This window comes from Oncorhynchus gorbuscha, linkage group LG23, assembly GCF_021184085.1.
Source record: "Oncorhynchus gorbuscha isolate QuinsamMale2020 ecotype Even-year linkage group LG23, OgorEven_v1.0, whole genome shotgun sequence".
Lineage (NCBI taxonomy): Eukaryota > Metazoa > Chordata > Actinopteri > Salmoniformes > Salmonidae > Oncorhynchus > Oncorhynchus gorbuscha.
In genome coordinates, this window is record NC_060195.1 from 44,009,579 (window position 1) to 44,025,870 (window position 16,292).

Sequence of the window (16,292 nt, forward strand, 5' to 3'; positions counted from 1 at the left end):
CATTCAGGTAGTACCAGTGCCTGAGTCAGCCAGAGACATTCAGGTAGTACCAGTACCTGGGTCAGCCAGAGACATTCAGATAGTTCCAGATACTGGGTCAGCCAGAGACATTCAGATAGTTCCAGATACTGGGTCAGCCAGAGACATTCAGATAGTTCCAGTACCTGGGTCAGCCAGAGACATTCAGATAGTACCAGTACCTGGATCAGCCAGAAACATTCAGGTAGTACCAGTACCTGGATCAGCCAGAGACATTCAGGTAGTACCAGTACCTGGATCAGCAAGAGCAAATTCATATAGTATCATCCAGAGGTGGGACCAAGTCACTCAAGTCAAGACCGTCAAGTATCAAGTCAAGTCTCAAGTCTTTAACTTTGATTTTTTTTGAGTCCTAAACAAGTCATAATGTGCTCTTTTTTTCACCTTTATTTAACCAGGTAGGCCAGTTGAGAACACGTTCTCATTTACAACTGTAACCTGGCCAAGATAAAGCAAAGCAGTTCGAGACATACAACAACACAGAGTTACACATGGAATAAACAAACATACAGTCAATAATACAGTGTGTGCAAATGTGATCGACTATCGAGGGTCGCTATGGGGCGCAATCGGGCGATGTAGACTCGCACACAATTGCCCAACCTAGTTTTAGGAACGTCAGGTAGGATTTAGGCTACCAACTGCCTAGCTAGTTGTAGCTCAGTCTTGGGTGCAATGATCATGTTCCCGCGCTGACTGACTGTGTGGATGCTCATTGATTTAACTTTACGCTAGCCTACATGATACACAAGTAAAGTAATAAAATATATAGCTCTCGACTATATTAGCCACGACTTACCGTTCTTTGTGCAGCTTCAAATGTCGAACAAAGTTAGAAGTTGTTGCGCCTCCGTCTGCAATTTTCTTCCCGCATGTTTCGGAAGTTCCAATCCATTTTTTGTTGATACAGCGTCGTCTTTATATCATCTTTCCAAGGGCTAAATCTGAATTTAGCCGCCAAAGTTCCTCTGCACTGCCACGCACAATTTGATTGGCTGTCCGATTCCAACTTTAATCAAATGAAGAGTTGATGCGCTGCACACTTTTTTTAATAGCATCGTTTTTCATATTTGGGCTTGGGGAGGGTATCGAGTCAGAAGGCTCAAGTTCAAGTCAAGTCATGAGTCATTGGTGTTAAAGTCAAAGTCGAGTCCAAGTCATCACATTTGTGACTCGAGTCTGACGCGAGTCCAAGTCATGTGACTCGAGCCCACACCTCTGGTATCATCATCCCATCCATATTATCATTCTGAGCACCAACTGGGGAACTCATTAAGCTTGAGGCGGGACTACCCTGGGGCATGTTGGTAGTCTACAGATGTTACACTTGTTTGTCAGCCGTTCAGCTGTAACTCCTGTGCTTCAATAGACAACATCCCAAAGGGAGCAGACATAGTTTTATGAAACCTGCTTTAACCTTCCCTGTGGCAGTCTCTCTGTATCCCACAGCTGTGACAGGCGTGACACTAAGAACCAAGGATATAACACACTCCCATACCTGCCGGGGGGTGGATTAGAGATATCCATGTCTGAGGTTGCAGGAGACCTGTGATGGGCGGAGCTACCTCGCACAAGGACTATATGAACGCGCTCGAGTGATCATTGAATGGCGATGATCTGTCATTGGGCCTGTGAAATATTGATATCACGTACAGTAACTTATGTACTAAGTACTCTTTCTATTGTGGGATTCATGAAACCTCCGCTTCAATGGCTCTCGTTTTTGAGTATGATTGACACCAACACAATCGCCACAGATAGACATAACAATCGCCACAAATAGACATAACAATCGCCACAGATAGACATAACAATCATCACAGACAGACATATAAACAAAGCAATCATCAGAGATAATAAAATGCGTAGCAAAGAAACACCGACTCTGTAGCCACTCAATGCACTCTAAATTCTTACAAAAAGCATGCTGTTGTATACCTCTTGTGTGTTAATAAACTAGTATTTAGGAGCAATGTTTATTTGATGATAAAGAAGGTACGTTTGTTTTTTGGCCCCGCAAGTACAGAATCTAGTGCTGCATGTAGAAATATTCCAGTGAAACCCCCCCCCCCCCCCCCCCAGAGGTCTGACACAAACTCCTCTAGTGGACGTTAGCCTGCGTTAGCCAGTGGTCGGCTGATATGAAGGAACCCATAGCCATATAATCAAAGTAAGTAACACCTCTCTGCATGAAAACAAATGGAAGCAATTGAATGAGTCATATCGATGATTGAAAAGGTCAAAAGGGAAAATGTATAGCTGACCTGATTCACAACTGCCAATGCTAAGAGCATGCAGGAGTTCAGATGTCTTTGGTGATACACCGCCTACAGTAGTGTGTTAGCATGGACATTGATGCAGTGATGCGTTTGAAAGAACAACGTGGGTCTCTCTCTTGTTCCCTTTTAAAGTCCACCCTCCTCCGTCACAATAATCCATACAAACATGTATTTCTATTCAGGAGTTTGTCTGCGGTTTCACCCTTACAAATGTCAACACGGACTTTGGTGTCCTGGGAGGCAGGGATACACTGTCGTTCCGTGAACAAAGCCACATCCATATTTACCAGGATTTCTCACAGCTGCACATTTGAATACATAGACATGTTGTTTCCAAATGTAATATAATTCAATATCACATATCCCTCCATTTGGCGTTTTGTTGTTGTCACCTTGAATGGAATGGTTCCTTTAAAAAGCCTGCTCTGAAGCAGGTTATTTAAACAGGGGATGTGTCCAAAATGGCACCCTATTCCCTGTATAGTGCACTGCTTTTGACCAGAGTCCTGCTTCGTATTTCACTCAGGATGATCTTTATCGAAGATCACAGCTAGATTTGGATCTGTGTCCATCATGTTTGGTGGATTTTAGTTTGTCTTTTTGCCACTGCATATTTCATCTACAAGATAAACCTGGTTGACAGATGGTTAATGGCCTCATTTAGAAATGCGGACACAACTCTAGCTGGAGTTCTACAAATAACAACAACGAACATACACTTATCCATCAGCTATCTCTCGGACTCAGACACACACACCCATAAAAGGCGAGGCCACAACCTATACTTTGCTCTCCCCTTCCTTCCCCATCAATCTCTTCCATCAAATGAAGGATTCTGAGAAGCCACTACTGATCTAGACATATACCTCTCACTCCACCATTTCTTCCCTCTCTACCTCCCTCCCTGTCAAGGCTACAACTGTGGTGGCCCTATTTACTCCCCCCTTAGATCATTAAGACCCCTTTGGCAAAAAGAGAAACCCTCTAACATGACCTGTTCCGATGTAAAGCTGTGGTAAAACTGTGGAAGTGTTCATGCTTCCACATTGGACTTCACAGAATGGAAAGCTGACCAGTTCCTAAATATTGTATATTATGAGTTGTTGAACATTTATTGAACTATGTCTTGTGTGAGTACTCGGTCTGGGCAATCTGTGACTATGCTGCATTATATCAACAGGTGAGTAAATGGGTCATTCTGACACGCACACACTCAACCATACACATATACACTACACTCACACACATTCATTATGAGAAACGAAACGTGTTATGACAATTAGTACAGTCTCACAATCTCTATTTTCACCCATTGAGTCATTTTCTCCATTGCTCTGGGTTCACACACTGAGCGTGTTCTTGTAACTAATCTGAGGCTGGTTGTTAATACCAGGCCCAGCTGTCAATCACAGGAGTGATTAGGAGGGTGTGATGAACAGACATGTGTCTTACACCAGCCCTGAATCAAAGCTGTCATCTTACTCAGGCTCAGGGATATTACCACTCAGCCCTTCTATCAAACCCACGATAAGAACAGTAATGAGGAGAGCCAAGTTCTATCCCAAATTGCACCTTGTTCCGGGTGCACTACATTTGACCAGAGGCCTATGGGCACTGCGTAGGGAATAGGTTGCCATTTGACACACAGCCCCAGTCTCAGAAACAGGCTTTAGACACAGAGACAGCCGTTGATTGTGGCCTTCAGAGCGTCTGAGAGTCATCGAAGATGAGATGTGTTGTAATTAAAAACAGGAGAGGCTTTAGATGAAAAGAGGGTTTCAGTTAGTGGTAGAGACTTTACTTTGATCTCTTGATAAGATCTCTGTCCTTCAGAGAATTCCCTTGTTCTACAGTCAATCTCTACTGAGTCTGTATCACTGTGGAGGAGAGGAGAGAAAGAGGAGCAGGTAGTGTGCGTGGGCATGTGCGTGTGTGTGCAAGCAAGTGTGTGAGGCCATGGTCAGGGCAGGGGTGTGTGTGAATAGAGCAGGAGCCTGCTGCTAGCCGTCTGATCTTCCTGTTGCGTTTTTAGGACGGGCACTCTGTGATCACCTCGAGGCGGGGTGACTCACGACTCTGACCCAGAGCTGTACTATACTGTATAGAACAGAAAATGACAGTAAAAACACATCAACATACAGCAAGGTGTCTTCCTACCTGATTCCACTTTCTCACTCCTCTGCTCCTTCCCACCCGCCCTCTCTCTCTCTCTCTGGATGGTAACTGGCCCCTGCATCCCCTGCTACAGTTGAGCAGATTGTGTCTGTATTCCACGCTGCTTCCAAACAAAAGGCATGGGACCATTTCTCCAAAGCTCAACGCAAGAACCTGGACGTGTGGCGCAAGCAAGCAGAGGTTGGTCCTTTTACTTTTTCGACAATTATTTAAGCATTCTATTCATTTGGTGAAGTGCAGTATAGTCTCCATGTTACTGTGTCCTTTATGTGAACAATATGTAAACATCTCTCCAGTATTCCAGCCTCCAACTACTTTTTGTGAAATTCATGGTGTTGTCTTGGCAGGATGATTTGTGTTGGAGTAGTAAAAGCAAACACTAGCTTTAAAACAAGGCTTAACATTAGCCTTATATTAATTTAAATGGTAAAATGAACTGATCCTAAAATGGAACCTTGTGGTATTCTTTAAGTATTATAAAGGAACTGAGATTGTAGAACATCAACATTAAGTACCAGCCTAAGAGGTAAATACTAGAGCTAGCCTAATAAACACAGGATGAAGGCTCGGCTACACCCTTTCTCTCTACTTAGTTCAGTCCCAGAGTAGGAGCTCCGGTCAGGACCAGGTACAGGCTACTTACCCCTCTCTCCTCTGAAGGGAGTCCAGTCCGGTGAGTGCTGAGTCTCACTGCCAGGAACAGGTAACGGTAGACTCACCCTTTAACTCAACCAGAGTACACTGGATCTCTTTTTACATAACACCTTAAAACACACTTATGTTTTCTTTATTTTATGACCCTCTGATTGTGCTTTCTTCCAGTAGGTGAATGTTGAAGGAATTCTAAATTCCTCTGTATTATTTCCCAATCAGAATTTAATACTCTGTCAATGCATTCGAAGGGTTTGTAAGACCCTTAATTTATAAGAATGGACAGAGCCCCGGTCTTAAGTCAGGTAACAGTGTTTAATTCAAGAGAGTACTGGGTACATACACATTTTTCCACAGGTTATAAACTGAAAATGGCGTCAGCGTTTGCTAAATGTTCTATCTCTTCATGACACTAGTAGAGAGGCCCTATAGTTCTCGAGCCTTCCCTCCTCGCCTGAAGCCAAGGTCAGTCAGAGTAGATAAGCATTCTAGACAGTCTGGAGATAGTCTGTCCCTGCCATCTGGAGATATTTCATTCATTTTTACCAAGGCATTGTTCTAAACTCCTGACTATATTATATGCAATTGGGAATGGGAGCAAGAGAGAGAATTCATACATGTACAGTACATAATAGCATTTGGACTAGTCAGTCCTGATTGAAATATATACATAATTAGTCATCATTGATAAAAAATTCCCTTAACAGTGAACAAATAACCTACTTTAATGTTTTGTTTCGTGTAAAATGTAGGTCATGCTCAGATTTGTTCTCTATTTTCTTCGTTGTTTCCAACAAATGCTGCATTAATTACCACAAACACGTTTCCCTCTTTAATGGAGGGTGTTCAAGTGTGGCGCTGCTGTCATTTTAGGGCCAAACGGGTAAGTTTGATCTGGGTATAAATCTCTGAGGCCACCAATGTGTAAACAGCAGATATGGTGTGTAATTAACAGCCTAATCTCTATCTCACAGTAACACTGAAACGGTAAACCGTGGATCACAGGCTGGAGATGGCTCTTCTATGGAGATCGTAGTGCAGGAGATATATTACAAACTAGTTGAGCAGACTCATTACAAACTGTTGATGCACGGTGGCAGTGTATAGGTGTTCTGTAAAGTGAGAATCATTTTCATGTGCAGGTCATGTGTAACTGACTGTATACAGTTTGATGGGTTGGTAGCTGTGTGTTTGGGTGACTATATATCATGATGGACTCAATCAGAGGTATAGCTGGTATGCCTTGATCTCAGACTGTAGAGATTCGTATGCTCTAAAGGTAGGTGTGAGGTGGTGTGTGTAGACTAGTGACATCACTCCTCACTAAGAAGAAAATTACAATCATGCCTAATTTACCCCTTGCGTGTATATACGCAACACAAGAACCCAAATTCGTTATTGCAGGGTTGCACTTGTCTGTGTACGTTTGCTACGTAACTATGCAGGACCACGGTTTTGCATAGGTCATTGTAGTTCTTGTGTTGGGTAAAAAGGTAAAAATTAGGCTTAATACACATAAACATGACATTGCCTGTTTATTTTTCACAGCATGGAGCTAAAACATCCTTACACACATCTCAATGAAGCTCTATGTGAATATTAATGCATTAAAAACACAGTTGCAATATAATACAGTACAATCCTAATGACACCAGGAATAGAACTCTGGAGAGTTAACAACTCATACTGAGAACTGGAAGTGCCTCTTTGTGTATATATGCATATTAACACTCTACTGTTGGCTGTGAATATTCAGTTATTGTGATCCAGCAACACTATTCCCTGCAGAATCATAAGCATGCGTATGGTGATACCTGGAACTGAGCTTTTAACACAGATGTATCACCTTCTGTTGTAAGTGTAGATGGCTTAATGACGCAGCTTTACCCTGTCATATACTACTGTCAATGGACATCTCTGTCGTCACAAGGGCCAATCTTCTACTGTTCTACTGGACATAATCTATGTCGCCACAAGGGCCAATCTTCTACTGTTCTACTGGACATAATCTCTGTCGTCAGAAGGGCCAATCTTCTACTGTTCTACTGGACATAATCTCTGTCATCACAAGGGCCAATCTTCTACTGTTCTACTGGACATAATCTCTGTCGTCACAAGGGCCAATCTTCTACTGTTCTACTGGACATAATCTCTGTCGCCACAAGGGCCAATCTTCTACTGTTCTACTGGACATAATCTCTGTCGTCACAAGGGCCAATCTTCTACTGTTCTACTGGACATAATCTCTGTCGTCACAAGGGCCAATCTTCTACTGTTCTACTGGACATAATCTCTGTCTTCACAAGGGCCAATCTTCTACTGTTCTACTGGACATAATCTCTGTCGTCACAAGGGCCAATCTTCTACTGTTCTACTGGACATAATCTCTGTCGTCACAAGGGCCAATCTTCTACTGTTCTACTGGACATAATCTCTGTCGTCACAAGGGCCAATCTTCTACTGTTCTACTGGACATAATCTCTGTCGTCACAAGGGCCAATCTTCTACTGTTCTACTGGACATAATCTCTGTCGTCACAAGGGCCAATCTTCTACTGTTCTACTGGACATAATCTCTGTCGTCACAAGGGCCAATCTTCTACTGTTCTACTGGACATAATCTCTGTCGCCACAAGGGCCAATCTTCTACTGTTCTACTGGACATAATCTCCGTCGTCACAAGGGCCAATCTTCTACTGTTCTACTGGACATAATCTCTGTCGTCACAAGGGCCAATCTTCTACTGTTCTACTGGACATAATCTCTGTCTTCACAAGGGCCAATCTTCTACTGTTCTACTGGACATAATCTCTGTCGTCACAAGGGCCAATCTTCTATTGTTCTACTGGACATAATCTCTGTCGTCACAAGGGCCAATCTTCTACTGTTCTACTGGACATAATCTCTGTCGTCACAAGGGCCAATCTTCTACTGTTCTACTGGACATAATCTCTGTCGCCACAAGGGCCAATCTTCTACTGTTCTACTGGACATAATCTCTGTCTTCACAAGGGCCAATCTTCTACTGTTCTACTGGACATTATCTCTGTCGTCACCAGGGCCAATCTTCTACTGTTCTACTGGACATAATCTCTGTCGTCACAAGGGCCAATCTTCTACTGTTCTACTGGACATAATCTCTGTCGCCACAAGGGCCAATCTTCTACTGTTCTACTGGACATAATCTCTGTTGTCACAAGGGCCAATCTTCTATTGTTCTACTGATTTTGTCAGACCTTGAGTCTCAGGGATCAAGTCCTTAGAGGAATATTAGAGCTCTCTTATTGGGAGTTTATTTATTGATAGACAATGTCTTTCAATGCAAAAAGACTGTTGTGGCGTGTGTGTCACTGTGCTGTAAATGGAGAACAGTGATGTAGCAGTCACACAGTAATCCAGCAAAAATATTCCAACATTTCCCCAAAATTCCTAGGTTTTCCAGAAGTCCTAGTTGGACGATTCCAGATTTCCTGTTTATTCCATACTGATTCCAGAAATCTTCCAACCAGGAAGTTTTTTCCCACCCTATAGCAGTATCTTTATTGAAGGTATGTTCTGTATTTGTCAGACAACAGGATGCACAGAATAGCAGGACTAAAAGAGTGCAGAAGTTTCACTGTCAGTCTGAAACAATCACAACAAACATCTGCTACCTTCCATCCATTCATTTATCCATTTGCCTCCTCACACAGTCACTCATCCATTTACCTTATTTATCCATTTACCTATTCAGATCCAGCCATCTATCCATTCCACCAAATGGGTGCCTTTTGCTTCCCTTTGATATTTTAAGTAGAAATTATGCACTGATACTGAATTTTAAAAGCTTGTTATTTTAAATGAAGTGCACGGTAATATATACCACCTGGATCATTTAATAAATCTGATTTTTCTTTACACGAATAAGGGATTAAGTAAGGGTGCTCTCTCTCTTTGCTCTATTTACACCTCAGCCCTCTTCGCCCAATTGATTTGAGGAAAATGTGACTTTATTCAACTTTCATTATGTGTGAAACATGTATCGTTCTTAATTTCGTGAACACCATATGGTCCAGTGCTCTTCACCGCATGAGGAGTAATGGCCGAGGAGTAATGGCCGAGGAGTAATGGCCGAGGAGTAATGGCCCCACAGTAGCTTAATAGGTTTGATATTATATATCTGATATATATTATATATATATCAACACCCCTTCAAATTAGTGGATTCGGCTATTTCAGCCACACCCGTTGCTGACAGGTGTATAAAACACAGCCTTGCAATCGCCATAGACAAACATTGGCGGTATAATGGCCTTACTGAAGAGCTCAGTGACTTTCAATGTGGCACTGTCATAGGATGCCACCTTTCCAAAAAGTCAGTTCGTCAAATCTCTGCCCTGCTAGATCTGCCCCGGTCAACTAAGTGCTGCTATTGTGAAATCTGTATTTGCCACATGCAACGAATACAAGTGTAGACTTCACCATGAAATGCTTTCTTACAAGCCCTTAACCAACAGTGTAGACTTCACCATGAAATGCTTTCTTACAAGCCCTTAACCAACAGTGTAGACTTCACCATGAAATGCTTTCTTACAAGCCCTTAACCAACAGTGTAGACTTCACCATGAAATGCTTTCTTACAAGCCCTTAACCAACAGTGTAGACTTCACCATGAAATGCTTTCTTACAAGCCCTTAACCAACAGTGTAGACTTCACCATGAAATGCTTTCTTACAAGCCCTTAACCAACAGTGTAGACTTCACCATGAAATGCTTTCTTACAAGCCCTTAACCAACAGTGTAGACTTTACCATGAAATGCTTTCTTACAAGCCCTTAACCAACAGTGTAGACTTCACCATGAAATGCTTTCTTACAAGCCCTTAACCAACAGTGTAGACTTCACCATGAAATGCTTTCTTACAAGCCCTTAACCAACAGTGTAGACTTCACCATGAAATGCTTTCTTACAAGCCCTTAACCAACAGTGCAGTTCAACACTTTACATGTTGGGTTTCTTTTTTTTATTTAGTGTAGTTACGCAGTTGCATAAGTGTCTGTGACAGGGTTGACGGTGTGCAGATAACATGCTCTTAGTTCATAGGATTTTAATGCATGTGATGGGGAAAAGTGTTTTTCCATAGGCTAAGCATATCCTACATGCAATAGAAAGTTGAACGAAAATATATTTGAAAGTTAATTTCTTTAGAATGTGCATGTCCAAAAGGGAACTATATGTGGAACAACCCAACACATCTATCCATCTCTCAACTACACATATTTGTCTTCTGGTACAGGGTTTCCCAACTGTACCAGAAGACAGCCAGTTATTGTCATACATAAGACTGCCGGTCTCGTTGTATCTCCAGGCCTCCCGCTCATACAAGCAGATGTGTAGCTTTGTAATATGTATAAAAGTCTAAATCAATTGAATACACACCATCTGTCATGTTTGTCATTTATTATCATGTCTTGTCCCTGTGCTCCCCATTCTATTCGTTTCCCTCTGCTGGTCTTATTTGGTTCTTTCCCTCTTTCTATCCCTCTCTCTCCCCCTCCCTCTCTCACTCTCTCGCTCTCTCTTCTCTCTATCGTTCCGTTCCTGCTCCCAGCTGTTCCTATTCCCCTAATCATCATTTAGTCTTCCCACACCTGTTCCCGATCCTTTCCCCTGATTAGAGTCCCTATTTATTCCTTTGTGTTCCGTTCCTGTCCCGTCGGTTCCTTGTTTAGTATTCACCATGCTGTGATTGCGTTTCGCCCTGTCCTGTCGTGTTTTTGCTGTGATTGTGTATCGCCCTGTCCTGTCGTGTTTTTTGCCTTCATCAGATGCTGCGTGTGAGCAGGTGTCTCTGTCTACTACGGCCTGCGCCTACCCGAAGCGACCTGCAGTCTGTGGCCGCTTCTCCAGTTATTCCCCTCTACAGACTAGAGGATTTCTGTTATTCCCTGTTTGGACTTAAATAAACTCTGTTTCTGTTAAGTCGCTTTTGGGTCCTCTTTCACCTGCATGACAGAAGGAACCGACCAAGGAATGGACCCAGCGACTTCAGACGCTCGTTACACTGCCGTCGAGATCCAAGGAGCCATGCTCGGCAGACACGAGCAGGAATTGTCTGCTGCTCGCCATGCCGTGGAGAACCTGGCCGCTCAGGTTTCCGACCTCTCTGGACAGTTCCAGAGTCTACGTCTCGTGCCACCTGTTACTTCCTGGCCTGCCGAGCCTCCAGAACCTAGGGTTAATAACCCACCTTGCTACTCCGGGCAGCCCACTGAGTGCCGCTCTTTTCTCACGCAGTGTGAGATTGTGTTCTCTCTCCAACCCAACACATACTCTAGAGAGAGAGCTCGGGTTGCTTACGTCATTTCACTCCTTACTGGCCGGGCTCGAGAATGGGGCACAGCTATCTGGGAGGCAAGGGCTGATTGCTCTAACAAGTTCCAGAACTTTAAAGAGGAGATGATTCGGGTTTTTGACCGTTCAGTTTTTGGTAGGGAGGCTTCTAGGGCCCTGGCTTCCTTATGCCAAGGTGAACGGTCCATAACGGATTATTCTATTGAGTTTCGCACTCTTGCTGCCTCTAGTGAGTGGAACGAGCCGGCGCTGCTCGCTCGTTTTCTGGAGGGACTCCACGCAGTGGTTAAGGATGAGATTCTCTCCCGGGAGGTTCCATCAGATGTGGACTCTTTGATTGCTCTCGCCATCCGCATAGAACGACGGGTAGATCTTCGTCACCGGGCTCGTGGAAGAGAGCTCGCATCAACGGTGTTTCCCTGCTCCGCATCGCAACCATCTCCCTCCTCTGGCTTTGAGACTGAGCCCATGCAGCTGGGAGGGATTCGCATCTCGACTAAGGAGAGGGAACGGAGGATCACCAACCGCCTGTGCCTCTATTGCGGAGTTGCTGGACATTTTGTTAATTCATGTCCAGTAAGAGGCCAGAGCCCATCAGTAAGCGGAGGGCTACTGGTGAGCGCTACTACTCAGGTCCCTTCATCTAGATCTTGTACTACTATGTCGGTCCATCTACGCTGGACCGGTTCGGTGCTACATGCAGTGCCTTGATTGACTCTGGGGCTGAGGGTTGTTTCATGGACGAAGCATGGGTTCGGAAACATAACATTCCTTTCAGACCGTTAGACAAGCCTACGCCCATGTTTGCCTTAGATGGTAGTCATCTTCCCAGTATCAAATTTGAGACACTACCTTTAACTCTCACAGTATCTGGTAACCACAGTGAGACTATTTCTTTTTTGATTTTCCGTTCACCGTTTACACCTGTTGTTTTGGGTCATCCCTGGCTAGTATGTCATAATCCTTCTATTAATTGGTCTAGTAATTCTATCCTATCCTGGAACGTTTCTTGTCATGTGAAGTGTTTAATGTCTGCCATTTCTTCTGTCCCTACTTCTCAGGAGGAACCTGGCGATTTGACAGGAGTGCCGGAGGAATATCATGATCTGCGCACGGTCTTCAGTCGGTCCCGAGCCAACTCCCTTCCTCCTCACCGGTCGTATGATTGTAGTATTGATCTCCTTCCGGGGACCACTCCTCCTCGAGGTAGACTATACTCTCTGTCGGCTCCCGAACGTAAGGCTCTCGAGGATTATTTGTCTGTGTCTCTTGACGCCGGTACCATAGTGCCTTCTTCTTCTCCGGCCGGGGGGGTTCTTTTTGTTAAGAAGAAGGACGGTACTCTGCGCCCTGCGTGGATTATCGAGGGCTGAATGACATAACGGTTAAGAATCGTTATCCGCTTCCCCTTATGTCATCAGCCTTCGAGATTCTGCAGGGAGCCAGGTGCTTTACTAAGTTGGACCTTCGTAACGCTTACCATCTCGTGCGCATCAGAGAGGGGGACGAGTGGAAAACGGCGTTTAACACTCCGTTAGGGCATTTTGAGTACCGGGTTCTGCCGTTCGGTCTCGCCAATGCGCCAGCTGTTTTTCAGGCATTAGTTAATGATGTTCTGAGAGACATGCTGAACATCTTTGTTTTTGTCTATCTTGACGATATCCTGATTTTTTCTCCGTCACTCGAGATTCATGTTCAGCACGTTCGACGTGTTCTACAGCGCCTTTTAGAGAATTGTCTCTACGTAAAGGCTGAGAAGTGCTCTTTTCATGTCTCCTCCGTTACTTTTCTCGGTTCCGTTATTTCCGCTGAAGGCATTCAGATGGATTCCGCTAAGGTCCAAGCTGTCAGTGATTGGCCCGTTCCAAGGTCACGTGTCGAGTTGCAGCGCTTTTTAGGTTTCGCTAATTTCTATCGGCGTTTCATTCGTAATTTCGGTCAAGTTGCTGCCCCTCTCACAGCTCTTACTTCTGTCAAGACGTGTTTTAAGTGGTCCGGTTCCGCCCAGGGAGCTTTTGATCTTCTTAAAGAACGTTTTACGTCCGCTCCTATCCTCGTTACTCCTGACGTCACTAGACAATTCATTGTCGAGGTTGACGCTTCAGAGGTAGGCGTGGGAGCCATTCTATCCCAGCGCTTCCAGTCTGACGATAAGGTTCATCCTTGCGCTTATTTTTCTCATCGCCTGTCGCCATCTGAGCGCAACTATGATGTGGGTAACCGTGAACTGCTCGCCATCCGCTTAGCCCTAGGCGAATGGCGACAGTGGTTGGAGGGGGCGACCGTTCCTTTTGTCGTTTGGACAGACCATAAGAACCTTGAGTACATCCGTTCTGCCAAACGACTTAATGCCCGTCAAGCTCGTTGGGCGTTGTTTTTCGCTCGTTTCGAGTTTGTGATTTCTTACCGTCCGGGTAGCAAGAACACCAAGCCTGATGCCTTATCCCGTCTGTTTAGTTCTTCTGTGGCTTCTACTGATCCCGAGGGGATTCTTCCTTATGGGCGTGTTGTCGGGTTAACAGTCTGGGAATTGAAAGACAGGTTAAGCAAGCACTCACGCACACTGCGTCGCCGCGCGCTTGTCCTAGTAACCTCCTTTTCGTTCCTGTTTCCACTCGTCTGGCTGTTCTTCAGTGGGCTCACTCTGCCAAGTTAGCTGGTCATCCCGGTGTTCGAGGCACTCTTGCGTCTATTCGCCAGCGCTTTTGGTGGCCGACTCAGGAGCGTGACACGCGCCGTTTCGTGGCTGCTTGTTCGGACTGCGCGCAGACTAAGTCGGGTAACTCTCCTCCTGCCGGTCGTCTCAGACCGCTCCCCATTCCTTCTCGACCATGGTCTCACATCGCCTTAGACTTCATTACCGGTCTGCCTTTGTCTGCGGGGAAGACTGTGATTCTTACGGTTGTCGATAGGTTCTCTAAGGCGGCACATTTCATTCCCCTCGCTAAACTTCCTTCCGCTAAGGAGACGGCACAAATCATTATTGAGAATGTATTCAGAATTCATGGCCTTCCGTTAGACGCCGTTTCAGACAGAGGCCCGCAATTCACGTCACAGTTTTGGAGGGAGTTCTGTCGTTTGATTGGTGCGTCCGTCAGTCTCTCTTCCGGGTTTCATCCCCAGTCTAACGGTCAAGCAGAGAGGGCCAATCAGACGATTGGTCGCATACTACGCAGCCTTTCTTTCAGAAACCCTGCGTCTTGGGCAGAACAGCTCCCCTGGGCAGAATACGCTCACAATTCGCTTCCTTCGTCTGCTACCGGGTTATCTCCGTTTCAGAGTAGTCTGGGTTACCAGCCTCCTCTGTTCTCATCCCAGCTTGCCGAGTCCAGCGTTCCCTCCGCTCAAGCGTTTGTCCAACGTTGTGAGCGCACCTGGAGGAGGGTGAGGTCTGCACTTTGCCGTTACAGGGCACAGACGGTGAGAGCCGCCAATAAACGCAGGATTAAGAGTCCAAGGTATTGTTGCGGCCAGAGAGTGTGGCTTTCCACTCGCAACCTTCCTCTTACGACAGCTTCTCGTAAGTTGACTCCGCGGTTCATTGGTCCGTTCCGTGTCTCCCAGGTCGTCAATCCTGTCGCTGTGCGACTGCTTCTTCCGCGACATCTTCGTCGCGTCCATCCTGTCTTCCATGTCTCCTGTGTTAAGCCCTTTCTTCGCACCCCGTTCGTCTTCCCTCCCCCCTCCCGTCCTTGTCGAGAGCGCACCTATTTACAAGGTACATAAGATCATGGACATGCGTTCTCGGGGACGGGGTCACCAATACTTAGTGGATTGGGAGGGTTACGGTCCTGAGGAGAGGAGTTGGGTTCCATCTCGGGACGTGCTGGACCGTTCACTCATCGATGATTTCCTCCGTTGCCGCCAGGATTCCTCCTCGAGTGCGCCAGGAGGCGCTCGGTGAGTGGGGGTACTGTCATGTTTGTCATTTATTATCATGTCTTGTCCCTGTGCTCCCCATTCTATTCGTTTCCCTCTGCTGGTCTTATTTGGTTCTTTCCCTCTTTCTATCCCTCTCTCTCCCCTCCCTCTCTCACTCTCTCGCTCTCTCTTCTCTCTATCGTTCCGTTCCTGCTCCCAGCTGTTCCTATTCCCCTAATCATCATTTAGTCTTCCCACACCTGTTCCCGATCCTTTCCCCTGATTAGAGTCCCTATTTATTCCTTTGTGTTCCGTTCCTGTCCCGTCGGTTCCTTGTTTAGTATTCACCATGCTGTGATTGCGTTTCGCCCTGTCCTGTCGTGTTTTTGCTGTGATTGTGTATCGCCCTGTCCTGTCGTGTTTTTTGCCTTCATCAGATGCTGCGTGTGAGCAGGTGTCTCTGTCTACTACGGCCTGCGCCTACCCGAAGCGACCTGCAGTCTGTGGCCGCTTCTCCAGTTATTCCCCTCTACAGACTAGAGGATTTCTGTTATTCCCTGTTTGGACTTAAATAAACTCTGTTTCTGTTAAGTCGCTTTTGGGTCCTCTTTCACCTGCATGACACCATCACAATGAATCCAATATTTATTTTTGTCAGGTCTGAAGAAACATGATATGAAAATGTTGTATTACAGAAAAAGGGAATATGAGTTGGCCTACAGTACGTTATCTGGCTATGCTCCATGTCGGTTTGTTTAGCTGACAAGATATGCTTATAAGTCCCACACCATTATTTTGTATTATATGATTTTATAGTAAGAAGAATGTAATTGAATTTAGCTGACTAAAATAGAAGTGTCAATGTTGAGCATAAAAGTTATCATTTCAAACAGGTCCTATACTCGAGATTTAGAGTTATTTGGCAACTTTAGTTGTGAATGATGCAATCCTTAGA

General features: G+C 45.1%; 1 protein-coding gene across 3 annotated transcripts in view; it reads left to right on the forward strand.

Moving 5' to 3' along the window:
* The window catches only part of LOC124010962 (ecto-NOX disulfide-thiol exchanger 2-like), a 311,408-nt gene that overhangs the window by 245,084 nt on the left and 50,032 nt on the right, over positions 1–16,292 (forward strand). For all 3 annotated transcript variants that reach the window (XM_046323806.1, XM_046323805.1, XM_046323804.1), the window contains exon 8: positions 4,567–4,673. In XM_046323806.1, the coding sequence (XP_046179762.1) occupies positions 4,567–4,673 (107 nt within the window). The remainder of the gene's footprint in view (positions 1–4,566; positions 4,674–16,292) is intronic.